Genomic DNA, 15,131 nt, shown 5'->3' on the forward strand with positions numbered 1-15,131 from the left:
CTCCATGCAAGCGTCTCACTGCAGCTGCATTACATCACCTGCTTCAGAGTGAGGCGCAGCACCAGAACACCGTGTGCTGCTGCAATGCATCAAGGGAACTGTAGTCCCGGGGGGTCCGGAGTTCTGCAGCCTCTTTTTCCACAGATGCTAGAGTGCTGAAAGCAGCCGTGCAGAGCCCAGTCTGTTCTGGTGAACTTCTGCTGGAAGCTCCGCCCCCTCAGAGCTGATGAGTGACAGGCGGAGGCGTCGTGTGTTTGAGCTGCTTCCAGGCGTGATGAGCAACGCTGCACTGTCAGCCTTCAGATTTAGCTCTGACATTTCCTCAGAAAGGAACCAGATCAGACCGGACCGGAGAAGCTCAGCGAGGCGTTCTGGAGGGTCGGAGCTCCTCCCCCTTCAAAGGGTCAGTGTGGTGTTAGGAGAGTCTATGACCACCAAATCTCGGTACATTCACTTGGAGAAAAAACAGTAAAACTGTTATTTGAAAATCCCATTTTAGCAGACTGACCCACAAACCTTCAGGTGGCTGAGCTGCAGTTCCCATGCAGCTGCAGAGCAGGTCGACCCCGACATCATCTGAGGAACACGGCGTCCTCCACCGTCACTCCACGTCAAACGTCTGAGCTCAGCTTGTATCTGGAGCAGCATCTCTAATGTTTGTGTGAGGAACAGTTATTCACACAGGAAATCAAAGTCAACATTCAGTGTTTGGACTGAAGATTCATTAAATGTTACTGATGCTGTAATGTAAACAGATTTTAATAAAGTTATTTCACAAACCGCTCCTCATTTATCACCAAACAAACATCTTCATAAAGTTAAGGTCACAGCAGCCATCATACGCTAAAACAATGTGCTATGCTGTCATGGAGTAACTCTCGCTAACATTGTAGAGTTAGGATACAACTACTACTTTCATTAGCATTGTCGTATGCTAATGTTTTAATTGCTAGCGTAAAACTACAACTTCTCATTAGCATTGTCCGGGGCTCCCTTGAAAAAGAGGTTTTAATCTCAATGTGACCCACCCTGGTTAAACAGAGGCTAAAAGAATGTTGCATGCTGATGTTTTGATTGTTAGCGTAAAACAAGAACTTTTCGTTAGCATTGTTGTTGTTGCATGCTAATGTTTTGATTGTTAGCTTAATGCTACAACGGTTTGTTAGCATTGTTGCATGCTAATGTGTTTGTGTTGGGAATAAACTCCAAGGCTATGTCTGAATCCCTTTTGAAAATCCCTAACTACTAAACCAATCTAGTGCAGGAATATCTAGGTCACCATGCTCACTACTACTTGATTTTTAATGGTGAGTATGACGTCACTGAATCTAATCAATACCAGCATTTAATGACTTTATGAATCCACTGTGTTCTGATGATGAACATGTTGTTCAAACGCGATGCATGATGGTCTGCACTCCCCAGTCTAGTGTGCATATGCTAACTTCAGTCTCTTCACTCTCCTTGTTTTGTTCTGAAGTTTGCTGTAAGCTTTCCTCCCTCGGATGAGTCCTCGAGCAGAACATCACCAGAACATCACCAGAACATCAGCAGAACATCAGCAGAACTCGGGCGGTCGTGAGGAGGATTCCTCTGAGATGAACCCACATCTCCCCCAGATGCCTCAGCGGACCAATCCTGGCGCAGCTTCTCTGCTGGCCAATCAGAGCGCTGCGTGGTGATGTCATGCCGCAGATTCTGAAGCTGCTGAGCTGCTGAGGCTGCTGAGCTGCAGATCTTCAGAGGAGCGCGGCGGGAGCGGCGTGTCTGCAGGGTGAGTGAGTTCTGCTTCTGCTGCAGCAGAACTTCGGTTCCGGAGCCTTCATCTGCGGCTCTCCTCATCCTCGCGTCTGCGTCTTCATCTTCCTCTCATCCGTCTTCGTTTTGGTGCGTTTGCTGACTTGGAGCTCCCTGTCAACAATGACATCATGGCTCAGCGCACGTGCGCCCTCGCGCTCGCGCGCAGTCACCGCGGCTCTTTTGTTCTGCAGAAAATGCAGTTCGGAGGTTTTCTCTGCTGTTCGGAACCGAACCGTTTTTTAGTCCAAAATGTTTTGACTTCTGCGCGTGCGCTGAAGGTTCCTATCGAGGCGCAGAAAAAGCCGGTGCCGCAGAAAAAGTTCTGTAGAAATGTTTGGGGTGCACGTGCAGGTTCTGGCTTCTGGTTCTGAACTCCCACCAGCCTCTGCTGCTGGTTCATTCAGAACCTCTGAATCTGCTGGGACCAGAACCTCTGATGGACCTGCAGACTCAGAACTTATGATGGACCTGCAGATTCAGGACCTGCAGATTCAGAACCTCTGAGGTCCTCTGAAGGGAACATTTGCTGTTTGGGTTCTAATGGTTCTGTCTCCTCCTCAGGAACGGGTTCTACCTCAGCAGCGTCTTCAGCAGAAGTCTTCATCATCATCTTCATCAGGATGACCCTCACAGGTAAAGCCGAACTTCTCAGCTTGTTGGTTGAGCCTGTTGATGCCGGACCTTCAGAACTTCATCCTTCCTCCTGTCTCTGATGCTCCAGCGTACACAGAGAAGATGCGGGAGCTCCCCCTGGTGTCCATCTTCTGCTCCTGCATCCTCCCGGAGCTCAGAGGTCCAAAGGCGGAGAAGCAAGAAGGTGAGCAGCACTCAGAGGGTCACACCTTCTAGAAGTTTCACCTCAGCAAACATCCGAGTCTGCTCCACAGCAGTTCCTCCATCCTGACCCCGCCCCCTAATGACAAAGCTGGTCATTCTTGACCTTTGTTGCCATGGAAACAGGAGGAGAGTTCTTCATTCATTAGTTGGAGCAGTGATCTCCATGGCAACCAAAACCTTACTGTCATGTCCGGGCTTCATCACAAGCGCAGAAACATTAGCTAATAATTTCCTTAGCAACCCATGCTTGCACATGCCCCGCCCACATTACTGACCGCCACACTTTATACATTCAAGAAGTTTCAGAGACAAATTCTGGGATGTCTCAGTTTTCTAACTGGACCCAAAGTCGCCATAGCAACAATAAAAAGGGGCGGGGCCTTATTGAAAACTTTCTTTTAGCTCCTCCTTTGTGTCAGTTTATTTTGATAAAGTTGTTTTTAGTCTGAGAATCAAAACATTCATGAATGCTGAAGTGTTTTCAGGCGTCATTTCAATGATAACGAGCTTGACTGGAAGTTTAATGTAAAGAGAGAAATAATTTTATTTTATTTAACCTTTATTTATCCAGGCAGGACAGATTAGGAACCGCACATTTATTTATTTATAACTGGCAAAAGACGAGACCTTTAGAGAAAGAAAAGAGGAAACACGTTACAAGATAAAAGAAATAAGATTGATAAGAATATTAAAATACATTTTATATAAAGTTAATGTAAATCTTTTTACAAAATATAAATTAAAATGTTACGTCATCTTGGTTGACAGCTGTAGGGTCAAAGGTCACCTGTTCCTTACCTTTCTGTAAGGTAAACCGCCTCATTCCTAAACCAGCGTTTATTCTTCCCCTTCAACCACGACTTTATACGTCAAAATACGAAATATTTAACATTTAAAAATATGATTTCAGTTTATTCAATAATTCAAAGTTAAATATAATATTTCTGTGTTTTATCTGCATTAGAATTGATCAGGGGGCGGGGCCTGTATTGATGCATCCAATCTTTATTAGTGATGTCATCATAGTGTCCTCATAAAAAAATTTAAAAATACTTTCACGTGAAGCATTGTTGTTTCCATGGCAACAAAATGTAGGTGACATGGTCGCTACCGTGTCATCGTCTGATCAAATAGAAACAGTCGAAATATTCGACCTTCATTGATGCGATTAGATTTTGTGGGCGGGGCATATGGAGGAAGTCCACCTTAAAGGTCTTCTGTGCCCCCCTTGACGGTTCATAAGTCTGCGGTTGGGTCGTGAACTTTCCCTCCTTCACTGACGTTAAGGACGTGCGTCTCCTCCACAGATGTGGGGGTGGTGGACCTCAACCTCTGCAACATCCGAGACATGGAGGTGATCGAGCTCAGCAAGAGGGCCAGCGGCCAGGCCTTTGAGGTCATCCTGAAGCCGCCCACCTTCGACGGCGGCCCCGAGCTGAGGGCCACCACGCCGCCTCGGCCCAAGCCGTCGCTGGAGGAGATCCAGAAGAAACTGGACGCCGCTCAGGAGAGGAGGAAGGTTGGTGACATCCTCAGAAACTACGAACGCCACCTAGTGGACAGTTTAAGAGCACGGGGGTCAAACTCCAGGCCTCGAGGGCCGGCCTCCTGCTGGTTTTCCAGAGACCCTGCCTTATCTGCTGCTGAATACCTGGATCAGGTGTGTTCAGGGAGCTTCAGTGGCAGATTGGTTGGAAAACATGTCGACTATCCAGGTCTGGAGTCTGACCCGCGTGCCTTAAAGGAGAGAGACAGAGGCCTCGCTGGAGATGCTACTAATGGAGATGAACCACATCGGTTGTCATGCTAACAATGTGGGCGGGGCTAGAAACAGAACAGCCAAACAACCGTTCTTTATTCATTTAAGAACAGGGGTGTCAAACTCAATCACACAACGGGCCTAAATCCAGATCACACCTTAGATCACGGGACGAACAGGACAAACATTTACTGAACACTTTAAAACTACATTTTAAAACTTTAAAACTGTAACTTTTAACACAATTTTAAACTAAATTTATACAGCGTTACCTACGATAATGCTAGTGTGAATGCTGGAAGCTGAATTTGGCCGCTGAAGATGCTAGTGCTGATAGCTGAAAACGCTGAAGCTGATAGCCAGCTAGCATATTAGCTAAATACCAAATTAGCCTAAAAAATATATTTTTTAAAAACTTAGGTTAGCCAAAACAGCTAGCATGTAGTTGAAATATTAGCTAAACTCAAACTAGCCTACAAATCTTAGTAAATACCAAAACAGTCCAAAAAGCTGCAGAATGACAATTTTTAAAACTTTAAAACTGTAACTTTTTAACATAATTATGAATAATAAAAAGTCAGGAATATTATTCCAGAATAAATCAACTTAAACCTTAAATAACTTTCAATATTTTACTCTCCACAAAAATATATTTTGTCAAAATTATACAAGTTAGAAATGAGTCAAGATAACATCGGGTCATTAATAACAATAAAACAGATCTGGAGGGCCGGATAGAATTACCTGGAGGGCCGGATCCGGCCCCCGGGCCGTGACTTTGACACATGTGATCTAAGATATTATTCACAAACGTGTTTATGAAAAAACTCCAGCGTCTCCAGAGAGGATCCCTGTGCGACTCTGTGACTTTTGTTTACTTGAAAGTGTTTTTGCTAAAGTGTAAACAGCTCCTTTGACTGAACGGCTTCTCTTTGCTGACGATGCGTTTTTGTTCTGTTGGAATGCAAAGTGTCAGGAGGCGGAGCTTCTGAAACACCTGGCAGGGAGGAGGGAGCACGAGCGGGAAGTGGCTCAGAAAGCTTTGACCAAAGAGCGGCAGGAGCATCGCGCCGATGCTAGCAAGCAGCAGCAGATGCACCTGAACGCCTCACAGGAGGAGGAGGAGGTGAGGCTGACCCCAGTCACGACACTGACGGGACATGGAGGGAAAAGCTCCTTTTAACACGCTTTTGTCGTTCTGTTGTGTTTCAGGACAAGCACATGTTGGAGGTGAGTGACTGAAGAGTCCGCTCTGCTCTTTGACTGAGGAGAATCTGAAGGACGAGACGAGTCCGACTGATTTAAACGTTTCTAAACCTGAACGTCTCCTGACCGCTGGGTCCTGATGAATGAAATCCGTTTGGGTTCTATCGACGACAGCTAGGGCTCATTTTACCAAATGGGAGGGGGCGGGGCTAAGGGAAATGCAGTTTTTGATGGATTTAAAACAGTTTTGATGGGACGTGTTTTCCTTTGGTAGTCAGGAGGAAACGTCTGTGAGAAGAGGCGGAGTCAGGAGAGCGTCACGACCGAGTCCAAATGTGAAACTCTGAAACGTTTGCAGCTGAACTTGATAGAAACTCAGCTAGGCCTCAAAGTCTCTCCGATCATCTTGTGACGGTCAAAGCGTTCTCCGTCGTCTTTTCAAGATGATCCGGTCTTTAGACTAAATCTGAAAACCTTTTCTAGAACATAGCTTCTGCAGAGCAGCAGGAGTTGATTAGAAACTCACCTCTACGTCGTGGGTAGGAATGTTGGCATGCAACTCCGCCCCCGTTTGCCACGCCCAGCCTATTTTCTGCGCCACAAATACGATTATTTGGTCTGCTCCTGATTCACACAAATCTGAGAAAAGAAAAGGTCAGAAAGGCAACTTCAATCTTAAAGGGTAACTAAACCCTAAATCAACTTGTTGATCTTTATAAAAGCGCTGTCTGGTAATCTTTGCTAATTTTTTGATAGATTTAAAATAAACTCGTTTGATTCCTGCTATTTTAGTCTAAAACCGACGGAGTGCTGCCCCCTGCAGGTTAGAATGAGGTATCTCTCAGAAGTTCTACGTCATCAAGCTCTGCAGCTCCAGCATAAAAGCCCCGCCCATCTTTGATTCTGTAACGGTCGGTGTGTTAGCATGTTAGCTTTAGCATGGCTCGTAGCGCCTTCAGTTGTCAAAACTCTACGAGCTTGAACAGCTTTCCAGTGAACAGGAAGTCAGAGAGCAGAGGTTTAGTGTAATTGGTTGAATCCAGCGAACTCCATCCTGGTGATGGATTTGCAGTGAACATTTCTCTCGGGATTGTTAGCTTAAATCTTTATTAGCTACAATGCTAGCGTCATTTAACCACTCTCAGACACGGATCTCCTTCAGACCTGCTAACCTTCAGCTGCACGGCAACAATCCGGTTCTGGACCATGAGGTGTGGCTTAGATCTGTGATTGACAGTGAGGTTAACTTTATGTAGCGTACGCAACATGGAGCGTGGAACCGGCCAAAGTGATGCACGTTTCTCCGCAGAACGTTCTTAGGAGATACTGAAGGAGAGCCGTGTCTGAGGGGTAAAACAACGCTAGCATCATAAGCTAATAAAGGCTAACATTTTAAACAAACAATCCTGAGTAAAACATTCACTGTAAATCCATCACCAGGACGGAGTTCTGTTCTAAACATCTGTTCTCTAACTTCCAAGTCCACTGGAAAGTTGTGTAGGCCATGTGTAGCATGTAGGCCATGCTAATGCTAACATGCTAACGACTAACCCTTACAGCAGGGGTAGGGAACCCTGGTCCTCGAGGGTCCTCTGTTTTCCAATATACCCTGTTCTGGCATGTTCTTATTGGCTGGACACACCTGGACCAGGTAATCAGTCATCAGTAGGGACTCATGACAACAGCAGGACCAGGTGGACCAGGGTTCCTTACCTTACAGAACCAAAGATGGGTGGGGCATTTATACTGGAGCTGCAGAGAGTGAAGACATCAAACTTCTGGGTCTTTCACCGGTTGACCAATCACAAAATTCATCTGTAATACCCCATTTTAACCTGTAGGGGGCAGCACACAGACTACAATTTAAAGAACTAAACTAGTTAATTTGAAATGGTCAAAAATGTGGCAGCAGACAGAACTTTTAAAGTTGAGTTACTGTTTGGTGACCCTTTAAATTTCATTTTAAATGTCCTCCATCATCAGAAAAAACAGCAGCTTTTAGGGATAAAAACACAAATATACTGCAGAGATCGGTCCGTCACTTCAACCAAAGTCTGATTAACCAAACATCTGTTTTTTAATCTTTCTAAATACTTCAGTAAGTAAAGAGAATCGTCTGCAGACGGCAGAAACGTTTTAATAGATCCTACGTGTCGGTCTAATAGGATTTGATGAAAACGTTTATGGTTAAAAGTCCATGAGGACTTCAACTTCCACCAGGGAAACCTGGACCTCCGACCTTCAGCCTCTCAGTTCTGCATGTGCTGCATTCACAGTCAGCTCAGAGTTTCGGATGTTCTGACAGATGTTCCTGGTTGCTAAAGACACCTGCGTGTCTTCTGCCTGCAGGTGTCCTGATGGCCTGATCACAACACAAGCTGAACTTTATTCTGGAAATCCTTTGACGTGGCAAGAAGCTGCCGGCTGGAGCTGGAGGACCAACAGGAAGTGACTCTGAAAGAGGAGGAGGACGGAGGTCGGGTCCGACCGCCTGACTGATCCGGGACTCTTTTTGATGAGAGAAGTCCTCGTTCCGTGAAGCGCTGCCGACGCGGCGCCATCAGACGGTCTGCAGGCTCTCCCCGTGCTTTGTGCCGACAGTGCCGGTGTGAAGATGTGCTCACCTGTGTGTGACTGTGTTCGCATGGAGTGGACCGGGCCAGTGAACAGAACTCTGGAACACATCTGTCAGATGGACAGTGGAAGTGGATTTACGGGGCAACGGCTCCACCTGTTGGACAGTTTAAGGCGGTTTTTCCTTTGTGTGGCTCGTCGGTGACCTCTGGTGGCAGCAGTGGGAACAGCAGGTCCAGCAGTCATTCGGTCCCGAGTCAGACGGATTAGAACACATGAAGCCGAGTCAAAGTCAAGGTGACAGAGAACAGAGTCAGATAACTATAGTAAAGATCTCTTTATCTAAAAATAACATTTGCTGAGTCGTCGTGAAATCAGGTCCTCTTGTTTACAGTTACCATGGCAACAAGACTGGCATCAAAATGGGAGGAAAGAGACCTTTTCACAGTAAAAATACGACATTGTTAAAGTTTCCTCACTAATTCTTGAAGGTTCTGGTGTCCTCCTGATACGACCGGGACTAACGGTCCAAACCACCAAAACGCTCCTCAGCCAGAACCTCCGATTCTGATCAAATACGATGTTTACAGACTGAAGAAACCGTGAGTCTGCAGGTTTAGGAAAACCGGAAGGATCAGCTGCAAAAGCAAACACAGGCCGCCGCTCTGGCTAGGCTGTGCGGGAGCGTGTCTGACGACAGAGTTCGATCCCGGACCTGCTGTTCCTACAGACGGCGCCGGACAGTTGTGGAGAACGGTTCTGGTTCTGGGTTAGAAAGACCACGAATGAACAAACGCACGAGAGAGTGAATGAATGAGTGAATGAATAATTGGGTGAATGAGTGAGTGAGTGTCTCTGTGTTTACAGCTGCTCTCGTCTCGTATCAGGATAACTATGTACAGAAATTCTATTTTAAGCTCAAATAAAACCCACAAACGTTTCTTTGTTGTTTGTTTTTATTGACTCTCTGGAAATAAATACATCAGTGAACATAAATACTTGTTTTATAGAAGATCATTAAATAAACTGGAACCATAAATAACATGAAGCGTGTCAGTCTGTAGTCGTTCTGTGGTTTTGCTACAGATGAAAAGATGTCAATCAAAGAAACGAGGAAACCGCCGGAAACCCCAGAGCGGCGCCGCTTTCACCGAACCTTTCATCTGAGCTCTGACTGTGGGGTCAGCTTCCAGTAACAGGGTCGTTTTATTCAACGTGATCATAAACGCCATCATTGGATCCGGCGCCGCCGGCGGTCAGACGAACGGTTCCAACAGGAAGTGACTCCTCACTGCTGGACCTGGACGACGGGCTTCACGCAGGTGCAGCCCACCGCGATGAGGCGGGACTCCAGGTGATAGTGGTAGCTGTGGCCCGCCCCGGCGGCCCTGACCCGGCGCAGCACCAGAACCTGGTGCATGATGGGTCTGGACTCCAGGCTCAGGTCCTCCTTCCCCTCCAGGTTCAGGCATCCGCGCAGCAGACACCGGGCCTCGGACAGCGCCGGCATCAGCAGAGAGCTGTCGCTGGAGGTGCTGAGGAGACAGAAGGAGGACAACAGCGTGACCCGGAGAACTCCCACCGTACCGGGCCGAGCCGAGATTAACGCTCACTTGTACGTCCACGGTGAGATGGAGACGTTCTGCAGCGGACGGAAGATTCTGCTGGGAACCAGGGCGCTCGGGTCCAACAGCAGCTGGACCGTCTTTGACCCCTTTGGGACGGCCGCCGTCTCTGTCGCCGCCATCATCATCATCATCATCATCATGACCAGAGGAGCCTGACAGAAAAACACCTTTAAAACCAGGAAAATTCAACACAACCAACATCTGAGGTTCTGATCGGGTTTGAAATCGTGGAGCAGCTTCTACCTCATCCAAAAAAAGATCTGAATCTCCACCAAGAACAGAAACGAAACTAATAGAACTTCAGAGAGAAAAGAATCCATAGACTAAAGGTAGAAATAGAAACAACAGAGTCACTAAATCTGAAAACCTTCAAATAATCAAGTTTGATGGAAGGAAGTTTGTTTTTAGAACATCCAAAATACTAAACATGATTCGTTTAGTTTTATTCTATCAACATAAACAAAAATAACAATTTATCCTTAAAAATCTTCATTGCAACAAAATCAAAACGTTTCTTTTTTTCTTCACTTTTTCATATTTTAATCTGAAAAAGGTTCCAATTCTCTAAACATTTTTGAAACTCAAACTGGATTCATGAAACTTATTCTGTCAAAACGATTCACATGGATTTGCTCTTTTCTCAGCGTTTTGTCTGAACGTCTTCCAACTTCCGTCCTCGTGAATCGGCGCCGGCGTCCGGCGGTTTGTTCAATCTGTGGACTCAAGACGACCAAACACCCCGACGGCACCAGAACCCGACCTCTTGACCTCTTACCGTGGCTCTGCAGGAGGTCGTTCCTAGAACCATGCTGCTAAATCAGTGTAGGAACCAGCTGAAGGCTTCCAGGGCTCAGATGGAGATCAGGCTACCTCGACTCCTGCTCAGACTGAACCGTCTTTGCTCTGGACTCCTTTTTATCCAGCCCGTGGGGGTCACACTTCCTGTGATGATGTCATCACCTGCGTTTCCGGCTCCAGTCCTGAACGTCTTTGAACCTCCTCTGTGAACCGCGAGGAACCAGCTGCATGTCGAGACTCGAGCGCTGACCCAGTTTGGCTCTCGACCTCGGGTGAAGATAAAGTCAAGCTGCAGCTTTTCTGGGTCAAATCGGCGCCGCTGCAGCTCACTAGAGAAGGAGGATGACTGTGCTCGTCTTTTAGGAAACTTTCAGAACCCTCAGAGCAGCTGTTGAGTCACAGTGGAAGGACGCTCTGCTCACTCTGGCCGTTTGTCTCATTCATTCGAGCGTTGGGTCAAGAAAATGACGCTTTCACAAACAATCAGGTTTTCCGCTACGCAGTTTCATTCATCACATTATGGAGAAATGGTGTCAAAGTATCGATAATGAAGCGTTTAGTTTAATCCTGTGGACAGCATCAGGCTGAACTTCTTTATGCTCCAAAGACGATGCAGAAACACTGAAACAATCAAGAGTTTTGTCTCCAACTTTACCTGTTTAATCAGCTGATTCTGTCCATTTCCATCGATTGGTCAATAGTTTGTTTATTTTGCTTAAGTTCCATCCATCCATCATCCATCCATCATCCATCATCCATCCATCGTCCATCATCCATCCATCCATCCATCCATCCATCATCCATCCATCATCCATCATCCATCATCCATCCATCCATCATCCATCATCCATCCATCCATCCATCATCCATCATCCATCCATCATCCATCATCCATCCATCCATCATCCATCATCCATCATCCATCCATCATCCATCATCCATCATCCATCCATCCATCCATCATCCATCATCCATCCATCATCCATCATCCATCGTCCATCCATCATCAAAACCCTTTTTGTGGTCGCGGGTTGATGCAGAAGAGGAAGAGGTTGCTGGAGCCTATCCCAGCTACTGTACAGCAGAGGTGGGGGTTCAGTCTGACCAGTCTGAGCACAGAGAACATGCAAAGTCCTCACAGAAAGAAGCCAGCCAGGATTTGAACCTGGACCTCCTCACCGTGAGGGGAGAGTGCTGACCGCTCCACCACCGTGCAGCCCTGTAGTTTGTTCCAGAAGTTTGAGGCTGGATTCAGACGGGACACAGAATTTGTTTCTCCTGATAATCCAGAACAAGAGTTTCAGTCTGAATACATTCAAGTGGATCCCGGACCGGTACCAGGAACCGGTACCGCTCTCTGACCCGTTTCCAACCGGACTGAGCTTCAGTTCGCTCTGAGCTTCTTCAGTCTGAATAGACTCCATTCTTGGAGTGGAAGAACTGGACCAAAACAGCCACCGTAGCCGGTTATTATGGGATGTAATGGGAGTAATGGATCAACAATGAGACTCAGCAACTCATTCAAATGATTGTTAATGAGCGAGCGTTCATCTGTTCATCCGTTCCTCCGTTCATCCGTTCATCCGTTCCTCCGTTCATCCGTTCACCCGTTCATCTGTTCATCCGTTCCTCCGTTCATCCGTTCCTCCGTTCATCCGTTCCTCTGTTCATCTGTTCCTCCGTTCATCCGTTCACCCGTTCCTCCATTCACCCGTTCATCCATTCATCCGTTCCCCCGTTCACCCGTTCCTCCGTTCACCCGTTCATCCATTCATCCGTTCCCCCATTCACCCGTTCATCCGTTCATCCGTTCCTCCGTTCCTCCGTTCACCCGTTCATCCATTCATCTGTTCATCCGTTCCTCCGTTCCTCCGTTCACCCGTTCATCCGTTCCACCATTCATCCGTTCATCCATTCATCTGTTCATCCGTTCACCCGTTCCTCCGTTCACCCGTTCATCCATTCATCCGTTCCCCCGTTCCCCCGTTCATCCATTCATCTGTTCATCCGTTCCTCCGTTCCTCCGTTCATCCGTTCATCCGACCACATTCCTTCATTCCTGACTCCTTCAATGTTGCTGTTCTCAATCCCCTTTGACTTCCTGACCTCTGACTGAACTTCAGGTCGTGTCACGAGTCTGTGATCGGGTTTTGTCGAGTTCTGTCTTCCCCGTCAGTCTCACCATGTTCAGGTTAATCATCCACAGCTGTTTCCATGTAGTTAATCAGCCTGGTGTATTTAAGTGTCTGGTCTTCAGTTTCTCAGTGTCAGGTCGTCTGCTCCGTTCTGTCATTGGTCTGTTCTCCTGGTTTTGTCATGTTTGGGTTTATTTAGTAAATGTTTGTTTCTGACACCAAATCTGGTCTCCTGCATGTGGGTCCTACACCCCCATCACTGACAGGTCCGGAATAAATCCTGCAGAAACTTCATTTAAAAACAAAAAGCTTAGATTTTAGCCCAGAACAGGCCCAATGGACAAACTAAAAGTCTGCAAAAGTGTCCAGATTCTCAGAATCTGAATCAGAAGAGTCTACACAGGAAGCCTCAAGTGGGACAGGTGTGGTCACCAGTGTTAGCTCCGCCCTCCTCAACAACCTTCCTAAAATGCTCAAACAGACGGTATAAAGCAAGGTGATGTTGAGGCCATTGACTGTATATGAGTGACTCCGCCCCCTGAATGTTTCAAACAGGAAGTGGATCCAATAGTCCAAAACCCCACAGACTTCTGTAGAGAAACAAACAGCTGTTACTCATTCTATTGGTCAGATTATTTGTTCTTGATAATTCTCTTTTTTAATGTTTTCCTGTAGATTAAGTTATTATAGAAATAGACAGACCTATCAGATGTCTCAAAAAAAGTAGGCGGAGCCTAATGGGCCCCACAGCCAACGTTCAAAATGACAGATTTTGTCGAAGGGGTGTGGCCTTCCAACAAACTCCCTCCTGATTGGTGAGACTGGTTGCCATAGAAACAATGACTCAGACTGACTCGCACCAATCACGGCTCACTGACGATGTCTGGCTCCAACATGGCGGCATCCGTATCAGGTGACCTCTACAGCATCATGCAGCCATAGAAACTTTTAGAACATTTGATTCAAATATTTTCAGTTATAATAATGAAAATATCACTTCTACTGTTTCCAGGACTTAGTTATTATTTGTCAGTATTTTGAAAATCCTTCTTTATGCTGATAAACTGGTTCAAAAGCTTGTCAAATTTCAGTTCTTTTTACTTTCTTTTAATCTTACTTTGATGATCACACCTTTGCTCCTGAATAACTTCATATAAAGCACTTTGAATTGTCTCTGTAGATGTGCTACAAATAAACTTGCCTTCACCTTCATGCTAACGCGCCCCAGAGATCCTCTGAGGTAACAGAGAATCTCGGAGGTGTGGATCAGAGTCACAGCTGACCACAGATGTGAAAGTCATCTTCAGCTGCTCAGGTGGAGGTTTGAACTCCTTCACCTGTGCTGCAGGTTTCTGACGTGCTGCATGTGTGCTCTGCAGAGTCTGACCTGGTTTGCAGTCGTGTTGTGACTCAGGAAGCTCCAGAATGCTGTGTCATCTTTTGCATCCTGTACATGCACTTTTTTTTTTTAAATCTCCGCCCACACGGCGAACTCAACTGCGACCTCCTTCATGCGATCGCTTATCTGAAGATTTCCTGCTTTCTGCCTCTTTCAGGTTTTATTCCTGTCATGTTAGGGGGTTCACACGCCGTATAAGGGCACGTAGGAACACCTTCAACAAACGCATATGCAAACAATAGTTGAAATAAACATTTTATATGCAAACATGCAAACATGAACGCTGGCAGCTGAAGATGCAGAGAAAGAAGAAAACTTTAAAGCAAATTCAGAAGATAAAATGAAATTGTCCTGTCCAACAGCTGAGCAAACAGATACGAGCTGAGAGCCTCTAGTGTTTTACTGTCACAACAGGAGTTTATTGAGTATAAACTCCTGTTGTATTTCATGCTAAATTTTATTTATGTTAATTATGTTTGTATCTCTTTGTTTCTCTTTCTTTTTTGCTGATTCGGACAGAAAGGGGGAGGGGGCGGGGGGTACCAGGAAAGGTACCAAATAGTAACAGAGGATAATAACATAAAGCAACCAGGTATAAATAGCAGTCTGGAATGGGCGGGGCCTGTCTACACACACACTCAATAATTACAAACAGACTTGTTGGCTAAGATAATATTCACATTTAAACTAGTCTAAATGTACACAATACAACCACAGTTCGCACACTTCTGCATATAAACCCAACAGAATCGGGGGGCCCGGTGGAGTGACGTAAACAAGGCCCGACCAGGCTCTACTACTGATGGAGTTTATGGAGAGGTCCAGTCCTCGAGAGCAGGGACCAGAACCCGCACCACCGAGACCTGGACACCCCCAGGCTCCGATGTAGTTTGATCCCCTGCTCTAGATCTTAAATCTCGGGGATCCCACTCCCCACGTGGAGAGGAGACCGCCGGACCCAGGAGACTAGACCCCCAGGCCGAGGGTCCCCGACC

At 46.4% G+C, this 15,131-nt stretch overlaps 2 protein-coding genes across 5 annotated transcripts in view; one reads left to right on the top strand and one right to left on the bottom strand.

Moving 5' to 3' along the window:
- The first annotated feature begins 1,568 nt into the window (after positions 1 to 1,568).
- Positions 1,569 to 9,117, top strand: LOC112160697 (stathmin-4). Of its 2 annotated transcripts, none has more exons than XM_024295427.2 (7): positions 1,569 to 1,887; positions 2,362 to 2,433; positions 2,522 to 2,617; positions 3,945 to 4,156; positions 5,367 to 5,522; positions 5,609 to 5,626; positions 7,952 to 9,117. In XM_024295427.2, exons 2-7 carry the CDS (start codon positions 2,421 to 2,423, stop codon positions 7,958 to 7,960), a joined length of 504 nt encoding a protein of 167 aa, XP_024151195.1. In that variant the 5' UTR covers positions 1,569 to 1,887; positions 2,362 to 2,420; the 3' UTR covers positions 7,961 to 9,117. The 2 variants fall into 2 exon arrangements, with proteins under 2 accessions (XP_024151195.1, XP_024151194.1); XM_024295426.2 differs by having other exon boundaries at positions 1,572 to 1,774.
- Positions 9,118 to 9,135: 18 nt separating this feature from the next.
- il17a/f1 (interleukin 17a/f1) overlaps positions 9,136 to 15,131 on the bottom strand; it is a 7,112-nt gene continuing 1,116 nt past the window's right edge. For 2 of the 3 annotated variants that reach the window (XM_024295431.2, XM_024295430.2), the window contains exons 2-3: positions 9,790 to 9,956; positions 9,136 to 9,711 (exon numbers count right to left, since the gene is read on the bottom strand). In XM_024295431.2, the coding sequence (XP_024151199.1) occupies positions 9,465 to 9,711; positions 9,790 to 9,944 (402 nt within the window). In that variant the 5' untranslated portion in view covers positions 9,945 to 9,956 and the 3' untranslated portion in view covers positions 9,136 to 9,464. Of the gene's footprint in view, positions 9,712 to 9,789; positions 9,957 to 10,579; positions 11,366 to 15,131 lie in introns of those variants that run through there. The other variant, XM_024295429.2, reaches the window with a different exon arrangement.

The sequence above is a fragment of the Oryzias melastigma genome, linkage group LG3 (assembly GCF_002922805.2).
Source record: "Oryzias melastigma strain HK-1 linkage group LG3, ASM292280v2, whole genome shotgun sequence".
Taxonomy (NCBI): Eukaryota; Metazoa; Chordata; class Actinopteri; order Beloniformes; family Adrianichthyidae; genus Oryzias; species Oryzias melastigma.

Coding starts and splice junctions, on each gene's coding strand:
- LOC112160697 (XM_024295427.2), top strand. Junction 2,618..3,944: donor AAAGGCGGAGAAGCAAGAAG/GTGAGCAGCACT, acceptor TCTCCTCCACAG/ATGTGGGGGTGGTGGACCTC. Junction 4,157..5,366: donor CCGCTCAGGAGAGGAGGAAG/GTTGGTGACATC, acceptor TGGAATGCAAAG/TGTCAGGAGGCGGAGCTTCT.